This window comes from Perca flavescens, chromosome 3, assembly GCF_004354835.1.
Source record: "Perca flavescens isolate YP-PL-M2 chromosome 3, PFLA_1.0, whole genome shotgun sequence".
Classification (NCBI taxonomy): Eukaryota; Metazoa; Chordata; class Actinopteri; order Perciformes; family Percidae; genus Perca; species Perca flavescens.
This window is the reverse complement of record NC_041333.1, coordinates 4,248,376-4,267,648: the sequence shown is the minus strand read 5'-3', so window position 1 is coordinate 4,267,648 and position 19,273 is coordinate 4,248,376. Positions and strand designations below refer to the sequence as shown.

Sequence of the window (19,273 nt, the reverse complement as noted above, 5' to 3'; positions counted from 1 at the left end):
AATCACAAGGTTGTATTTTTATTTTGACAAATACATTTTTATAAGATGAATCACTTTGGCAGCACAACTAAAGGTTTTAATATCCTCTTTTCAACATGCCCTTAAGTACATTCCCTTCTACTGGTGTGAGCTGGGTTTTAAATGTGCACTAGTATGCATCTAAACTTCTCTGACCTGGACACAGCAAGGTTCTTGTCTATTCTTTCCTTCAGGTCCTCGTTCTGCTGCTGTAACACTTGGAGTCTCTCCTCCAGGTACACATTCTTTTCAGCCTGCTCAAAAACCCCAGAGAAAAGGTGCACAACATTAAATTCTTCAAATGATGTATGACATTATATTACAAGTAAAACAGGCACAAAGGAGACATTTTCCTATAAAATACTGGGGTTGCATACTGTCGGCCTTTTTAAAAAAAAAATGTTTATATTTCATGCTGTCATTAGCTTACACTAGATGTTAGGGGTTATTGGGAATTTGAAAGTGAATTAAACCAAAGCAGAAAGTTGAAGCCTACTATTTTCTCCAGTTCTGATATCTTCAGTTCCTGTTGATGGATTTGTTGATTCTTCATCTCCAGAACTTCTTTCAGACTCTTCAGGTCCTCATCAATGTGTTTATACGGTGCCAACGCATCCTGGCAGGAGCAGATAACACGAGTGAAAACCACTACAACGCCAACAAGTTTTCACCTAAGCAGACAACGTATCGTCCTGGTCGGAGCCAGACGTTGTAAACATTCTGTGGGGAAGGTCTGGGGGCACGCTCCATTTACAGCAGCTATATGCAAAACTAATCCTGTAAAGCATACATCCTATTTTGTATCTACAGTATTTGTTCTCCAACTGTCTTTATCATTCTGAAACCAGAACCCAACAAATGTGGTTTTCACTCTGTGTCTGATGTTACTATATTTAACCCTTATGTTTTCCTCCCGGGTCAAAAACTTTTGTCGACACCAACTTACTACCACTAATTTTACACTACTTTTTGGAATTCATGTGCAATTATACCTAATATTTGAGTTAAAAAAACAGAAATTGTGAATTATTTTGACTAATAGTCAAGATCAGAGGAGCGTATGTTGAGCGGATGAGTTTAGTCAGGATACTGATTTGAAACCATTTCTATTTTCACCCGAAATTCAATGAAAGTGATCAATTATATTTGCAAAGAGCGTTATATGGAATCCATCCTTTTTTTGTGGTAATTTGGTTAAAAAGAAACCCATATTTCTGATATAGATATCTGACCCGAGGACAACAGGAGGGTTAAGTTGATTACATAGGTAGGTTAGGAATTTGGCATAAACAGTATTACTGATCCTGAAACCTATATTCACAGAATGATTGGCGATAATTCCCCAGTAATAGAACTGTGGCTGGAGCCCCAGTTGCCACCCCCTTGCTCCGCCCCTGCTGTACCGTATCATGCAGCAGTTACCACAATCTGCTCATCTGTGCTCTTGCGCAGAGCTTCTTCAAAGCGCTTGGCTCGATCTCTGAGGCTGCGGTTCTGAAACGTCAGCGTGTCCACCTGATCCTGGTGACCACACAGATATTAACGCGTTCATTACCGTCACTGACTACAAAATGTATCATTCCGTGTATCTGTTAAAAAAAAGGGATAACCGTTTACCTGCAGTGACAGTCTGATCTTTTCAAACTCTTCTTCCAGAGACTTGGTCTGCTGTTCATGGGCCATCTTCAGATCTGACACAGGAAATATCAAATCATTACTCCATCAGCAGAGAGAGTCCGGACAGTAGAGCAACAGGTTTTGAAATGTGGTGCTTACTCTGGAGCTGCAGAGTAATCAATTAGTTGTCAACTATTTTAAAATCAATTAATAAGGTTTTAGTTAATTCTTAATGAAAACATTTTTAATGATTCTCTGATTCCAGTTTCTTAAACGTGAATATTTTCTAGTTTCTTCTCTCCTCTGTGACAGTAGGGTTGGGCATCGTTTGGATTTTAACACTTCTTATTCCAATTGTGATTCTTCCTTTCGATTCCGGTTCTTATTGATTCTTGACTCCGATTCTTTGAGGGGTGGAGTTGAAACGGGTCACATGCTTATTTCACAAAAAAGAGGAAAGTTTTATTTCGATTCAATGATGGGTTGCAGTTTTACCGGGCTTTTTCAACGTAAGATAAAGCCACACTAGCACCTGGCCGCTATGGAAACCAAAACTTGCGCATGTTAAATTTGGAACCCATGATCAGATTTGAAACCAAATCCTCCAAACGATTCCAATAAAGAAACGATTCTACTGTAATCGTAATTTTTGAAACGATTCCAAGTAGGGAACGGTTCTCGATGCCCAACCCTATGTGACAGTAAACTGAATATCTTCGAGTTGTGGACAAAACCGTGATTGCTCTCTTTTTTAGGCCGGCTGTCCGTTACCTTCCTCTTTCTTTGTGTTGGCGTTCTAAACTCTGGTGGATTTCTGAGGACTATGGTTAACTGCTCCTCAGATCTCTGCAGGGTAAATCCAGACAGCTAGCTAGACTATCTGTCCAATCGGAGTTTTCTGTCGCACGACTAAAACTACTTTTGAACGTACACACGTTCCACCAAAAAAAGTTCCTTCCAGAGGCTATTTTGTAGCGACACCGTGGCTCTGTCCAGTTTCTTTGTTTTTTTCTCAAATCCCGGAATGCTGTGTGGACTAGCCAGACCCTCCTCCGCAGTGCTGTGGAGGAAGGTCTGCCAATGCGAGACTAGAGGACGCCGTCTTGGACTTTGGGAAACACTGATCGACATTTTTCACGGTTTTTGGTATGGACCAAACAGCTAACCGGTTCATCCAAAAAAAATCAATCGACAGATTAATCAACTATGAAAATAGTGGTTGGTTGCAGCCCCAGCTTACTCTTCACGGTCCTGGCATGCTCCTCCTGCAGAGTGGCCAGTGTGTCATCGTGAGCCGTCTCCATCTCCATCAGGGCAGCCTCCTGGTTCTCACTCATCTCCTCAATCTGGACACGGTACATGAGAAATGATCTTTTTTGTTATTTAGAGAAATGGACCATTTCAGGGACATCACATCTTCACCTCTTATACAGATAGAAGATACTTTATTCATCCCCAGGGATATTCGAGTATTCAGCAGCTCATACATAAACACACACACATTTTCATACACAACACAACTATTCCCTATAATAAATAACATGCAAATGCATACACAAGAGAGTTTAAAAACAGGATAAGAGAAGCATAACTAAATCAGATGTGGACTAAACTGGCTGGCTTATATCCAGTCTTTTCCTTTAAAAACACACACACACACACACACACACACACACACACACACACACACACACACACACACACACACACACACACACACACACACACACAGACCTGTTCTTGCTGTTTGACCCGTAGTTCCTCCAGCTCGGCCCGTTGCTGGGCCTGCAGGCTCTCGGTCTGGGCCACGTGCTGCGCCTTCAGCCGCTCCTCCAGCACTCCCAGCTCCCTCTGCTGCTGAGCCCGCAATCCCTGCAGCTCAGCCTTGAAACGACGCTCCAGTTCCTCCTTCTCCTGCTGCAGTTGCTCCCAGTGTGCAACACTGAAAGCTGGGACACAACGTAGAGCTTTAGTTTGTTTCTCTAGATCCAAATTAAGGTCATCTACTAACTGAAAAAGCACCAACTTTGTTTTACTGTAAGAAGACACACCAAAGTTAATTAACACTTAGCATCCTTTATATTATTTTATTTGTATTATTATTTTTGCATTGTAATGTCTGGATGTTAAAACTTGTTTTTGTTAAATAACTCAAGTGATATATTCAAGAGTGTTGCATTGTAAACTTCATGTGTTTATTTGGTTACACTTTACTTGAATGTAGCTACATAAGAGTGACATGACACTGTCATGAACGTGTCATAAACATTATAAACAAGTCAAACAAGTTTATGACATAATGCTTCTTTTAGTCTTTGTCATGACAAGTTATGGTTAGGGTTAGAGTTAGGGTTCATGTATCATGACAGTGTCATGTGTTCATGACAGTGTCATTTCACTTTTATGTAGATACCTTCAAGTAAAGTGTTACTGTCTTTTTTCTAACCTTTCTAAATTTTCTTTTTGCCCATTTATTTAAAACACATGAGAAAAAAAAACTAATAAATGAAAAGCTTTTGTTGATTATTGCGACACTCATTTCCTAGAACTCAGCGTTAAGAAAACTAAAGAATTAGTAATTGATTACAGGAGAAATAAGAGGACAACTGAGGCAGTGGAAATCAAAGGTTCAGTAATAGAAAGAGTGACCACATACAAGTATTTGGGCATTGTTTTTAATGATAGGCTAACATGGTCATTATTATTGATGAAAAAATTAAGTCCACGTGTATACTGTATGAGGACGTTGCAGTCCTTTAAGGTGAATATTGATGTGGTGAGAATGTTTTTTATGTCAGCAATAGGTAGTGTTTGGAGTTACTGTGTGGTGGGTTGGGGTGGGAATGCTGGGATAACCGAGCAGGCCAGGACTGATAGAGTGACTAAAAGGGCTGGAAAAATGGTGGGACAGTTAAATACAGTGGATCAAGTATAGGACAACCGTCTGGCAAAAATGACAGAAAATAACGAGGGACTCTTCATGGTAATTTGACTGGCAGAGTTATGGAACATAGTGGTATGCTAAGGCCTCCTGTGACACGAACCAAGCGGTATGCTCTCTCTTTTATACCTCAGACTATCAGACAGCACAACAAGCACTTTAAATGTACATTTTTATAATTTCTGTACTGTATTTGTGTATTATATTGTATGTATTGTATTGTATTTATGCTCTATTTTTTATGGGCATTAAGCGGGTATGAGCACTGTAATTTCTATTTTTATGGATGAAATAAACTTGACTTGACTTGAACTCCTAAAGCAGTCAGAGCTTGTTCTAAAGTTAGCTATGAAACAATGACAACAGGGCAGCATTTGTAGAGCCTCTGGTATACAGTGTTTGATCTGACTAAAACCAGACTTCCGTCGAAAGAGTGGATTCCCAGTCACCATCTCCTACCGTCCTTGTGGGAGTATACTGTATACATAATACATGATATGCAGAAAGCAGTGAGTGACTCGTCCCTGTCACGCTGTAGCCCACTTACCCACTTCATCCCTGATTCTGGCGAGCTCCAGGGACAGTTCCCTCTCCTTCACAACGGCACTCTCACTCTGAAAGGCAAACACATACATGTACAGCAGTGAACACCTCTGAACTGTACAGATGGATGGAATACACCTACTGTACAGTACATACCACCGTAAGCCTGAAAGCCTTGAAATTCGTTTTATGATTATTCTCTTAGTGCAATGTTTCCAATCGCACATGTACATCTTTGGTCCATCCAAGAGTGTTGGGAAGGGTTTGGGGGGGTCTCAGTTGTGTGTTTTTGCTTTTGGGTGGTATTTCTTAAAGGAGAAATCCAGCGTAAAATGAACCTATGGGTTAATAACACATGTGTACCGAGTCGACCGTTCTCTGGGATACGTTTTCATGCTAATCGAATGCTAATTAGCTTATAACGCTAGTCGTTGGGGCACGGGTAAAGTAAAAAGAAATCGCTATTTCTACACCACTAACAAGGCTCAAAATAGCACCACACTTCCACGGACAACTAGCGTTACAAGGTTTAAGGTTTGCGCTAAAACTGGTCACATTCGATTAGCATGAAAACATATCCCAGAGAACAGTCGACTCGATACACATGTGTTATTAACCCCTAGGTTCATTTTGCGCCGGATTTCTCCTTTAATCTGTATTTGGGGAATATTGTTTTTTTTTTTTATATTTGTAAGTAAATGTGAATAATGTGAAAAACTAAATAATGACGATCATAAAAAAAGAAATTAATATTACGATACAGTGCTTACAGTTGCCGGTCTGTTTTAGTATTTCTGTCTTTCATGTGTTAATCATGAAAGCGGAGTGACCTTGCAAAGAACACAGGATGCATCCTGAGGGCAGAGCAAGAAGAAAAGCTACTGACTGCATGAACTAACTACCAAATCCTAACATGAAATAACTAACTTGACTCCCAACTCCTTTAAAAAGACACTGTTGTGAACACAGCTTCAGTCATTTTCTGTACTTGCTGTAAACTGACTCTACCTGCTGCAAGTAAATGAACTTTTAAGAGATCTCCAGTGATTTTGTCCATTTTTTGATAAATAATTATCCTAACAGTACTCGTCAATACAGATAGTAGCATTTTAGGCAGTATCGGAGGCATTTTCTGATACTGGTATCGGTATGGGAACAACTCTACACATTTTAGAATAAAAAGTCATCATATACAGCATTTGCACAGACCCTCTCCAGTATCCACTGGGGACTCGTAATATGGGACACTCTCAGAGCGCCTCTTACTCACAAAGGAACACACCAGACAGTTCAATGACTATTGATCACGACACCAAAGATGCAGTAAGAAAGCTACGCACACTGTTGCTCGGAGACAAATCAGAGATCACAAAGCAGTGCGTACGAGAGACAAAGAAAGAGAGTGACAGAGGGCAGTGGGTGAAATATGTATGAGATAGTATACAGCATGTCTCAGCAGTGATGATGTCACCCTCTAAGAGCTTTTTACTTGGAACATGCAGTCACACGGAACAGGAGTTCATATGACCTCATGAGGGATGAAGGATGGTCAGCAGCTTTCTTTCATTTCTTCCTCTTCAGCTTCACCTCTGCTCCTCACCATCATTTCCTCTGTCCTGCCCTAACACCTCCCCCCCGCCAAGTTATGTGACATGCATTCTAATTTTTTCCATCTGATATTCAGCCCTCACTGAGGCAGCATAATCCATGTTTAGGGCTGCAACTAGTGATTGTTTTCCATTATCGATTATTATATATATAATAATATATAATAATATATATATATATATATATATATTATTTTTGTGTTTCTTTGATCAATTGTTAGGTCTGTAACATAATAATATAGTGAAAAATGCTCATCACAATTGATTTGCCTGACTAAAAGTTAGGTTATTCTGCGTACAATGATATAAAACAGAGAAAACAATCAAATTTTAATATTTGAGAAGCTGGAACCAGCTAATATTTGTTGTCTTCATCATTCTAAAACCAAAATACAACAAATGTATGACTAGTTTTTACTCCTGCCACCTAAAAAGGGGTGCAATTGTCTGATGTATGTAGGTACTGTAGGGTAGGAATTAGGAAACAGCATTACTAATCTTGAAATCTATTTTTAGCAGAGTTCACAGAATGAATGGCGATATTTCCCCAGTAATAGAACTTTTTCTCCATTGATTTGCTCGTCCAGTCAGAAGCTATGTTTCCATCCACACGTTTTTATCCGAATTAAGTGATATTGAATGAAAAATGCCTTATGGAAACAGTCAAATTCAATTGAATTTCATGAATATCGACTCAAAGGAAATGCGTTCGGTCTCATCGGATTTTATCTTGATCGATATACGGCTTATGCGATAAATGCTGATGGAAACGTTATATGCCGAATAAATAATTAATTGCAATTAAGTTTTAGGTAATTTTATGGTTGCAACCCGCCACAAAACGAAGAAGAAGTTTTAGTTAATTTCCATCCCAGTATTTCCGCTCTCTTCGCACACATGACAGGTGTCAACAAAGACAGATGTAAGTGGACAAACGAGGAGACGAGGGACTTTTTGAATTTAATTTACGAGCAAAATATAACGGCTATTTTAGATAGCAAAAATCTAAGAAATGCCGTTATTTATCAGGAACTCGTGAAGGAAATGGCCAACAAAGGTTACAGCTGTGGGACGTCCTCCGGAGTAAATGGCGATACATGTCATTTGTTGGTAGATGGCGCGATCCATTTTGTCTAGAAAAACTTTGTTCGCAAATGTTTACCTGAATGTTGTGCGATTCAATGCGAAAATGAATGGAAACACCTTAAAATGTCTCAAATCAATTCGATATACCAATTTGACCAAAAAACAGCATGTGACGTCATTACGCACAGGTTTTTATTCGCTTTAAAGGCGTTATGAATGGAGCCAGCTTTATTCGCATGAGTTTTTTACCGAACTTCAGATAATTAGATTGATAAGTGGATGGAAACTTGACACTTGACACAAAGTTGAAGGTATTGTAAAACCCTAAAAGATTTGGGGCTTTTGATAAAATATTCAGGGCTGAAGCCACAGAAGAGAAGCCCCTGCCTTGCTCCACCTCTGTCTCTTTTTACTTATCATTTTAGCACTGTCCATTTTACCTTCTGGAAAAGAATAAACATGAGTATTTATAGGAAGGGTGCTCAAATTCGAGGAAATACTGTAATGAGTTAATGAACCTCTCCAAAGTCTGCACCCATGTAATCAGTCCAGTTTCTTGTTTGGACTTCTACAGAAAGTCAGACTCAGATGAACACACAGGAAGCTGCCACGAAAAGGAAAACCAAACACGTGATATCTTGAAGATGAGAAACTCAGCAACATCGGGTAAACAAGAGACTTACACATCCTAAGCCAAAGTTCTCCTGTACAGTCAATGGCATGTAATAATTACCCCGAATTACACCTGCTTACTGTACATACAGTGAGGACTCTAATCTACACAGTAAAATAAAAACGACAAGTGTAAGAATATAGCATAGCAGCAACAACATGTTTATGTAATGTCCCTGCAAACTCTGAGAGAAAAGAAAGAGGGACAGTGCGCCAGACAAGCCTGCTTTGACTCAGCATAATCATGCCCAGCTTTACACTCTCTCCACCAGCTCTGTCTCTATGGAAACAAGTAAATGTAATGCTCATATGCCCCCCCACATTAAACACACACATGCGCACAACCACACATATAGAAAGGAATCCTAGGTGCTGAAACAAGCCTGCAGCCTGCAGGAAACATACTGTCTGTCTTTACCGTTCGGTCCAGAAAGCACAGAGGGAGGAAATGGAGCCTACAGCAGCAATGGCCCATACCAGGCTAGGAGACAGCAGCATCCCTGAGCCCACTCAGAGAGGCGGCAGTGACAGATGCGAGAGCCAGAAAGATACAGAAAGAGAGACAGAGGGGGGAGGGAGCCAGGCAAAGGGAGGAGAGGGGAGGAGAGGGGAGGAGAGATGGGAAGACCGAAGCCTCACCTCGTTTCCTGGTTTTTGCGACCGGCGTTTATCCCTGCTGGAACAAAGACTGCCAGCCCCAGCCCAGCCCAGCTCTGCCTGCCCTCCCCTCCAAACCCCCACCAACACGCCCCGTATCACATTCACACGCATGGCAGCGAGCGACACACACACACACACACACACACACACACACACACACACACACACACACACATGTGCGGTCTTTTGCATCTTTGAGTAAAAAACAAAGAGTGGAGCAGGAGAAGATGGGGGAGGGAGATGATCAATAAATGGCCAATTATCTGCTCTGTTACTCTGCTCAGAGAAAATAGCTGCATGCAGGCATTTTAACACATAGAACACACATATGCCTAATATAACACAATTACTCTAGATAGCTCTGACTGAAGAAACTATGCCAAAATTGCAGCTTTGGATGTTAAGTTTCTTGCAACAAATCCAACTGCCCAATATAGATCAATTAATATACAGTGTGAAGCAATTAAAATCTGGTGATGTCCATGCAAACGGACATTAGTCGTTTTCTCCATTTCTCATACGCACATCAAACCTTCTAAAGCCTTATTAGCCGACGTTGTCGCTGCTTGTACACATCTTAAAATCCAGAACAGAGACATGTATGAGCAGTAATGAGCAGGGCAGTGGTGCAGGAGGACAGTGTAGAGGGAGGAGGCTCATGGAGGAAAGATCTGAGCCTCAGCAGAGGCGGAGCCAGACTTTGTAAACATTCGGGGCTCAGCCGAAACCTAGGGGGGGTCAGGGGCCATGCTCCCCATGCTCCCCTGGGGACTGAGCACTATTTTTCATTCCGTTTGATTATAGAATGCTTAAAAATCTGTACACCATTTGGTAAAAACATGATAGTTGCCAAGGAAAAAAGTCATCAACTGCCTTTATCATTCTGAAATCAGAACACAACAAATGTTGAGGATGGCTAATGTTCACTCCTGCCACCTAAAAAGAGGCAAACATGGTCTGATGTTGCTATTTTTACATTGCATAGCATAGTGTAGGAAATTGGCATAAACAGCGTTACTAATCTTGGAAACTACTTTTGTTACACTATGCTGGAGTAGAATGTTTAGCTGAAAAGTTGGCTACATTTGAATTCCTCATAATAATCTGGGATGCTTTAATTGCAAATCAAGAATCCTCATCAATGCCAAGTAAATTTGATCTTTAATACTCTGAATTGACTAATAGGTTAACAGAAGAACATTTCCTAAATTATTTTAGATTTCTTTAAAAAAACCTTCAATAATGTGGGGCTTTAAAAAAACATTCGGGCCCCAGAAGACCCCCCACACACACACACACACACACACACACACACACACACACACACCTCCCTCCCCACTTCCCTAAGCCTCAGCTATCAAAACAGAAATAAAATAATATTAAATATCTTTATAATGATAATGATAATGAATATTTAAGGCTGGCCATCAAGTTCACTTGTAGTTTACATCTGAACATCAGTTACAGTGCCATTTTGGCATAATTAGTGATTGAAAACTCAATTCAAGGAAGATTTTTTTAACAGATATATATCTCAGATGCACATATTTCATAAGTCTTCCACCCGTCAGACCTTAGTGAATACTCTGCCCGTGAGACAATCAATCTCACTAAAAGCACAGCCAGGCCCAGGCAGGCCTCTCATTTATCATCTCCCACCCGTGGGTGGGGCTGGGCAACGGATGAAAAGCAAGCAGAGGACTAGGAAAGAGCAAGAAGAAAAGAAACAAGCGCTTAATCAAGGTTGGAGAAGCAGAGCACACTCAGTCACAGTGTGCAAACAGACTGATGGGGATTGTGACACCACTGGCAGTGATTGTCTTACACAGCAGGAGACTACGCAGGAGACAATTAACAATTAACCCTGCTAATTGCAATAAATACCAAACGTGTTTAGATCCCATTGAGTCAACCATCCGGCAGTTGTAGGGCTGACCAAAAATGAAATGCCACACAGCTTTATCAAATCCATGTCCAATAATACACTTGGATGTATAGAAAGTCATAATGCATTTCCTTTAGTTTAAACCACTGGAAATCACTTTGGAATCCCTCAGTATTTCCCCACACCTTCCTCACACCATTTAGTGACAACTCCTGCTGATTCAGAATTAATCCAAACATATTCAAAAAGCCACAACAATCAGGTTTTGAAGCAAGTGACTGGCTTTGTGAACAAAGTAATGCTGACAACAAAAGCCAGATGCTGCAGGTGTCATTTGCACTTTGTAGGTGCATTCTGAAACACGCAACAGCTGTCAGAGCTTCCTTAAACAGATCTTAAAAAGGGGATTAGAATGGGATGTGACACCTGCTGCAGCAACCCTGTTTTACAAGTTAGGCTGAATGAATTTGGACTTTAAACCTTTTGTGGGGCTCTCAAAGTGGCAGCAAGATCCAGTTTGTGTTCCTGTCAGCCCTGCTGAGGTCCCCGAGCTCTGCTGTTGCCTACCTTGTGACAGAAGTGCTGGGTAGTGATGCTGAAAACGTCCAGGCACAGGGAGGCCTTCTTTAACTGGGCCTGAAGGCTCTGCAGCTGAAGGTCCTGCTGCTCACAGCGTTCCCGCAGCTGCTGGATCAGAGCCCGGTCCAACTCCTGGGCCCGTTCAGTCCCAACAACACCAGCAACTGCTGCTGTCCGCCCACCAACTATAGAAACACAAAGCAAGACGCACAAAACATACTGAGATATTTTCACTTATAACCGACTTAATTAAATATGGAGACCATCGTTCACGAATAGATCATATGTATAAGCAGTAATCAATCTTTTCCTTTGACTTATTTGCACCAGCAAGTGGAGAACCAGAGCACAACACTAGAGCTGAAGATCTTTGCCCAAATCCGACAGGACCCAACGGGACCCGACGGGTTCAGTCTTAATTTCTATCATTTTACGCGGGCTCGGGCCGGCCGGGCTCGGGCCGGGCTCGGGCTTGCGCTCCGGGTTGCGCTGCGGGTTGCGCGGTAAATGAGTGGTCAGGTGATGCGTTTTGATTAGCGCGACAATGGATGCTGAGGAGGTGAAACGGAGGCTGGCCTCTGGAGGACTTATTTTATTTCTTTGTTCCAACTTCCAAGTGGCCTATAGCCTACGTTTGTCATGAATAAATGATGTTAAAAAATTTATAAATGACTCATTCTTGACAAAAGGCAAAAGAGCTGTGTGCGTGCGCACATTTGAATAATGTCGGGCTGTAAACGGGTTCGGGCTTTTAAAAAGCTGTCAATCAAAATGTACTTGTCGGGCTCGGGCCTTGTCAGGCCTAACTTTTAACAGCTCTACACAACACAAACATTACAAACTGGATAGTCTCGCACTGCCAGACCTTCCTCCGCAGCTCTGCGAAGGAGGGTCTGGCTAGTCCACACAGCATTCCGGGATGGGAGAAAAACGTGCTCTGGTTTATTGGCATTTCTTTAAACCAATCACAATCATCATGGGCGGCGCTAAGCTTAGCGCCGGACAGAGCCACGGTGCCTCTGCAAAATAGCCTCGGGAAGGAACTCGTTTTGGTGGAACATGTGTACGTTCAAAAGTTGTTTTCGTTGTGCAACAGAAAACTCAGATTGGACCGATAGTCCTAGCTACTCTAGCTTTGATGTATATTAAATAATGAATAAGAAAAAAAACAACAGCTCAATCTAGAGCTGCAACTAAGGATTATTTTCATTGTCGATTAATCTGTGGATTATTTTCTTGATTAATCGATTAATTGTTTGGTCTATAAAATGTCAGAAAATTGTGAAAAATGTAGATCAGTGTTTTCCAAAGCCTAGGATGAAGTTCTCAAATGTCTGTTTCATTCACAACTCAAAAATATTGACTTTACTGTCACAGAGGAGTGAAGAAACTAGAAAATATTCACATTTAAGAAACTGGAATCAGAGAATTTGAACGCTTCTTCCATTAAAAAATAGCTAAGTTACACTGTAGAGAATATTAGCAGTTTGGTTTTCTCACAAACAACTCAAGTCCTGATTGGTTGGAACCGCAGAGGTTTTTATCCTCCCACATGGTCTTACCGTTACTCAAGTCTTGTCAATGCTCAGACCAATCAGCCGCAGTTTCCTCTCTCCCCTGGAAACACTCATGGTGGGAAACTACAGTATGAGCACATCATGTGTGCAGTATGGGAACCTTTATAGGTACAGGTGGTACCTGAACTCTACGCAGCTGTTCTTCGCTCTGTCTGCTCTCTGAGGAAAGGACAGAATGCTGACTTGTGACTGTGTGGTAATCTGGCCCAGCAGGATTGCTACTAAAGGAGCCATCCCAGCATTACAGCTCCTGGAGCTTGTTGCTATGACAACAGCAGGCTGCCATGGGTCTTGTAACGAAGTGTGCAGTGAGAGCGAGAGGGACGGACCGAGAGAGGGACTGTGAATATTAAAGGTACAGTAGAAGCTGATCGTGCTGCTCTATAGACTGCCGCGTTCTCCCTTTGTACCACTTTGGATCAAACCAAGCAAACAGTCTCATGCATATCATCGATGTCGGGTGGAAACCTTGTATGTCCAAAGCCGTTCAAAACCATCCTTTTTCAGGAAAAAAGGCTCATTTGAAAACATAGCTATTAACCTCAGACAAGGTCAGACAAAATCACCGCGTCCCTGACCCACAGACAGATGTAAACGGTGACCAATAGCATTGATTTATGAAAAACAATTGAAATTTTGAAAATATGGAGCATGATATATGCATACATGCGCGCACACACACACACACACACAAACACACACACACAAGACTCACCAGGGGACAATGGTTTGGGCGATACCACTGCAAATCTTTTGGGAGAGGACTTTGGTGGCAAAACAGCCTCTGTGTCCTTCTGCCTTTCTCTCCTCGAGGCTGTGTAGGAAAGATAAAAGTTCATATGTTTTATAATGGACACATTTGAAACACAAGAAATACACTTTTTGTTTTATTTTTGTTTTATCTCATATATATATATATATATACACATATATTTATATATATCATATATAGCTGGATGTAGCAGATTTTGGGAGAGAAGACAGAATACGTTGTTGAAGAACGAGCTGTAAAATAAGCTATCATTTTGTGAAATATAATTAAATGAAAACTGAAATGTTGGTGTCCTATAAACCCATAAGGATTGGGCACTTTGTGTGCACGACACAGACATAAAGAATCAATAAATCAATCAATCAATCAATCAATCAAATACCTTACCTAAATAGTAATTCTATTTTAGGCTACTTTATACTCTTCTGCAATGCCTTTCAGAGGACAATATTCTTACTTTTTATTCTTTCACTTTAGTTTATTTGACTGTTAAGGTGATAAGTTACTTTGCAGACTGAGATTTTATATACAAAACATGAGTTTATAAATTAATTATTATATATATAAATGTGTTTATATGGATTAAACTATGGCACATGTATGCAAAATTAATCAGGCTCAGCTGTAATGCTACAGCATTACAAGCTGCTTAAACATTAAAGCACTGGTAAAAATAACCCAGTAATACATGAAACAACTCTATTTTCTTCAACTTTATTGTTGACGTTATGGAAAATAGTTTTTGGCTTCGCTAGACTGCGTTAATAAAAACACAGGCTAAAGAGGAGGCGCGGTGGTATTGTAATCTGACTTTGTCGGCGGTACCGCATAAACAGAAAATATTTAGGTGAATACAAAATATTGATTCTGGGGAAAAGAATCGATTTTAAAAATCGTTGCAAAAGTTGTGGGACTAATGGTTCCCTTTTGCCGTCGTTTATACCTATTAGGAGACCCATCTACACTAAAAGATGGTATTGCTTTAGTCGATGCAGAATGGGTCCAGACAGCTATCATGATTGGTAGCAGTGGAAGTCAGCTAATCACCCATCAATCACAGATTGGTACAACGCCCTGACTACTGTTGCTGCATACGAACGAGTGTCCTTCACCCTGCTGGATAGGTAAGATTGGTACTACTTTATACGGCAAAACTTTCTTCAATATATAAATGACCTTCAGTCCCCTCCTCCTACACAATACAAGAGCTCTCTGGTTCACATTTCTAGTGCAGCCTCCTCCATATGTTTTTGTTGTTGTTGTTGTTGTTGTTGTTGTTATGTTGTTACAGTGGTCTTGTCTGGTGTCTATGTGGGCATATATTGTGTATGCATGCACTGATGCATGAGCTGCCCTGTTTGTTCAGTTGTGTGATGAATATTTCCATGCTTCTTATTTGTCACTGGTAACCTGTAGTAATGTTTAAAACCAATAAAACGTTTCCAATCAAAAAAATCTTTGCAAATCAAACAACGATACATCCTTAAATCGACCCCCCCCCCCCACACACACACACACACACACACACACACACACACAAACACCTATTGTGTAAACTGATGGAAAAGAGGAAAGGTTTAGGTGAGGTCCAGTGTGGGACAGTGTGGTGTAGTGTGGTACAGTCAGTGGCCACTAGCTGGAGTTGCTGCTCCACTTGTTCACACAGGCTCTGTAGCAGGAGGCTGAGGATGCTCCTGACTCACACAGGAATACACTGTGTGACCACTGGATGGTGGTGATGCTCCACATCCACTGATGCCAACACGGGCCACAAGGTGCAGCCCCTAACAACAAAGACGGCTACATCAGCAGAGAGGGAGTACATTATATACGTTACTGTATCACTGCTGGGGACTGCAATGTTAAGCAACAGTTAAGACACATTGCAGAAGGAATCAGCCTTTAGGTTCATTATTTTCCATTCTGTATTCCTTTTTTCTTTGGATCTAAAATGATATCCCCCACTGGGGGAATGAACACTGGGCGTTAAGGGTCTGCCATGAGGCACACTCAATTATGGTGCTAGGATATCTTCATCACTGTAAGGACGCTTTGTGGTTTTTCAGCTCCGTATCACGCTCATCTAGCTCAGTTTTAGAGGCTTTGTCGTCAAATACAGACAAACTCATTTTGATAATGATTCCTGTTTTGTCTGTAAAGTCATCCAAGGATGTTTTGTGCTGAAGGACAACATAAGTATTATGCTATTAATTCAGTTAGAAGGCTCCTCAAAGAGGCACCTAAATGTAACATTGATGGCCATCATTTTGTATATCAAACACAAACAAAAATACTCTGACAAAGACCTTGTAGTTGAAATCTTGAAACATTAGTAATTTGTATAATGGGAACAAATGTTCGCATTGTGGCAGAAATCTTACAATTTAGATTAAATCAGTGGTTTCCCAAAGTGGGGTCCGGAGACCCCCAGGGGTCCTTGAGAGGGTTCGAGTGGGTCCCAAACAAAAAGGGGAATAATGTATTTACACTATTATTCCATCCCTAAGTAACACAATGACAGAATGTATGACTATTTTGAATATGGGTTCCATACACTTTCTGTAATAAAACTTCTAAAAGCAAAGATCCTATCAGATGGGGTCCCTGGGAAAAGAATCCTGTAAGATGGGGGTCTGTGGTCTAATTTGTGTCAGTTTAGGACTCCTTGATGTGAAAAAGTTTGGGAACCACTGGATTGAATTACATACAGATTACCTATTAAGTGGCCATTTTGTTTCTTAAATTTCATCAAAATTTGAATACAGTTTACATTTTACACCCGGCTGAGAAAGGTGAGATGTCAACTATTCAATTTAAACATACAGAAAATACAAGCTTGAGCATCCTATATGTAAATGAATTGCGTAAAGCAGTTTAGAGACTAAAAAACATAAATTCTGTCATTTCTGACCGAGTTGACTTAAAAAGAATTCAAATTTTTTCATGTTAGTACACAATGCAGGCCCAGTTATGCACAGCACACCAGCATCTATAAACTACCCTGCTGGGTAAATGTCTACCAGCTACACTTCAGTAACCTTAACAGAGACAAATAACACATAGAAAAAAGTAATTTCTGTGAATGACATGCTGGAGGTGAAACAGTGCTGTCATTACAGGGCTGGGGGCTGAGGAATGAATACCAACATGTGAATTGAGGGCTACAGTTGCGTGTACATTCCAATGCTAAGCTGCCACCTCCCCCTAACAGTGCTGCTAGCACACATTCACATATCCAATCTCAAGGATCATGTGATCACAGGACACTGTGAGCTGGATCATGGGGGGTTGTGGAAACAGCAACAACAAGGATGCTGTCTCTGGAGATGCAACGCCACCTAAACAAGTACACGGTGAGTAGCAGATGCTGGTTTCCTCAGGCTACGTACCAAGCGGGGAGCAGCGCTGCGGCGGCAGACTGCGGCGCTGGAGGCTGGGGGCGTTGGGAGGGTGAGGCCGGCTCTGAACGTGGGGGGCTTCGCTGGGGGGCGCTGTGGCGTTGTGGAGAGGTGTGTCGTCGCTGCCACTGCCCGGATCTGCAGAGCAGGAAGGATGACAGAGAACAGAAAAACATAGGCATGTGTTTGTGTCAAAATGTTTAAAGGTTACTATTTACAGGGATGCATGGACCATGTGACACTGAACAGCACGGAGTAGGGACGGTTGAATGGATACAACACTGGAATCTGCTTTCAGACAGTTCATGTTTCCACTTGTTTTGTTTGCTGTGTGAGAATCAAGGAGTAGAAATGTTTAGCACCAGCCCACTCAGCGACTGTGAATTGAGACGTATTGGTCAATACTGGGCTGCACCAGTTTCACATTGACAGACCTTCCTCCACAGCGCTGCGGAGGAAGGTTCTGGCTAGTCCACACAGCATTCCGGGATGGGAGATAAACGTGCTCTGGTTTATTGGCATTTCTTTAAACCAATCACAATCGTCATGGGCCGTGTTAAGCGCCGGACGGAGCCATGGTGCCGCTGCAAAATAGCCTCGGGAAGGAACTTGTTTTGGTGGAACATGTGTACGTTCAAAAGTTGTTTTAGTCGTGCAACAGAAAACTCAGATTGGACCGATAGTCCTAGCTACTCTAGCTTTGATGTATATTAAATAATGAATAAGAAAAAAAACAACAGCTCAATCTAGAGCTGCAACTAAGGATTATTTTCAGACAGATAGAAAGTGAGAAGTTAACAGACATCCAGCTGAAAACAGGGACATCCGGCGGATTTTACGGTGGCACCTGAGCAATCCCGGAAGTGGAACATCGTGGATATAGACTAGGGCTGCACAAACTCCAAAGACATTTGGCCCTTCTAAATGGTAGTGACTAGAAAAATAAATATGTAATTTGGCATGGAATATTATAGTGATGTCCAACTGAAGCTTCATGAACCATTAGTTGTATTTGTTGATCCCACTAGATGGCGCCCTTGGTTTAAAGAAAAAGGCTCAAGAAATGGTAATTCAGTGTGCTTTCAACCTTTCGTTGAACAGAGAGCACCATCTAGTGGGCTCAGAAAATAATTCATGAAGCTTTGTGAAAACATAATTTGGTAGTTGCATATTATGCTCTTTATATTGCATTTTTCACATTGAGTCTTGTTTCTCATGATCAAAGCTCTAATTTGGTTTGGTAAAAAAATTAAACCCCCTGGGATTGGGGCATTGTAGCTTTAATTAGTCAATGTATTACTGTTTTTCATAATTTGTACATGTATAGTGCCATCGGTCCTTACATATACCACTGTAAATTAAAAGCATATATTTTGTCCCTACTTTGTCCCAGTGAATCACGTCCCACTGACCTATAAAGGATCTTTTTTTTTTGGATCAAGTATCAGAGGATCATTGGCTTTCCTTGGAGAGTAGTTTTTTCTAAACTGCAGAAATTCACTAAGACTAGCAAAAAGTAGAATGCTGCAAACATCTTAATTATTCATAACAGCTGTTATTACGCCTCTAGCTTTCTGTGGATATGAAAGGCTTTGGTTCAAAGACAAACTGAGGCTGTAACAAGGAGTGGTCCAACAGAAAAACATCACCAAGAACTAAACATCCCCACCATACGGACAGCAGATTCCTCAAGTTGTTACACGCTGTTGTTTTTTATTTTACAAAACGTCATCAGGATAAACTCTCAACTGTCTCTGGATTCCAGCACTGTTTCCACAATTCAGCATTTAGGTTTGTGAAACTGGGGAAACCAGATAGCTCCAACTACTTATCATGAAATATTCAGCCCCTCAATCAATAACACTGCTGACACATGCTGCACCTATAGGTGCCTCAGCACTCTCAGAGAGGAAAGACG

The 19,273-nt window shown here is 41.2% G+C and overlaps 1 protein-coding gene across 1 annotated transcript in view; it reads right to left on the bottom strand.

Annotated features, from left to right (window-relative positions):
- mtus2b (microtubule associated tumor suppressor candidate 2b) overlaps positions 1–19,273 on the bottom strand; it is a 40,219-nt gene that overhangs the window by 1,816 nt on the left and 19,130 nt on the right. Inside the window, exons 5-14 of the mRNA XM_028572830.1 lie at positions 17,347–17,493; positions 13,901–13,999; positions 11,597–11,793; positions 5,124–5,190; positions 3,370–3,584; positions 2,876–2,981; positions 1,636–1,709; positions 1,441–1,539; positions 515–634; positions 175–272 (exon numbers count right to left, since the gene is read on the bottom strand). Of these exons, the coding sequence (XP_028428631.1) occupies positions 175–272; positions 515–634; positions 1,441–1,539; positions 1,636–1,709; positions 2,876–2,981; positions 3,370–3,584; positions 5,124–5,190; positions 11,597–11,793; positions 13,901–13,999; positions 17,347–17,493 (1,222 nt within the window). The remainder of the gene's footprint in view (positions 1–174; positions 273–514; positions 635–1,440; positions 1,540–1,635; positions 1,710–2,875; positions 2,982–3,369; positions 3,585–5,123; positions 5,191–11,596; positions 11,794–13,900; positions 14,000–17,346; positions 17,494–19,273) is intronic.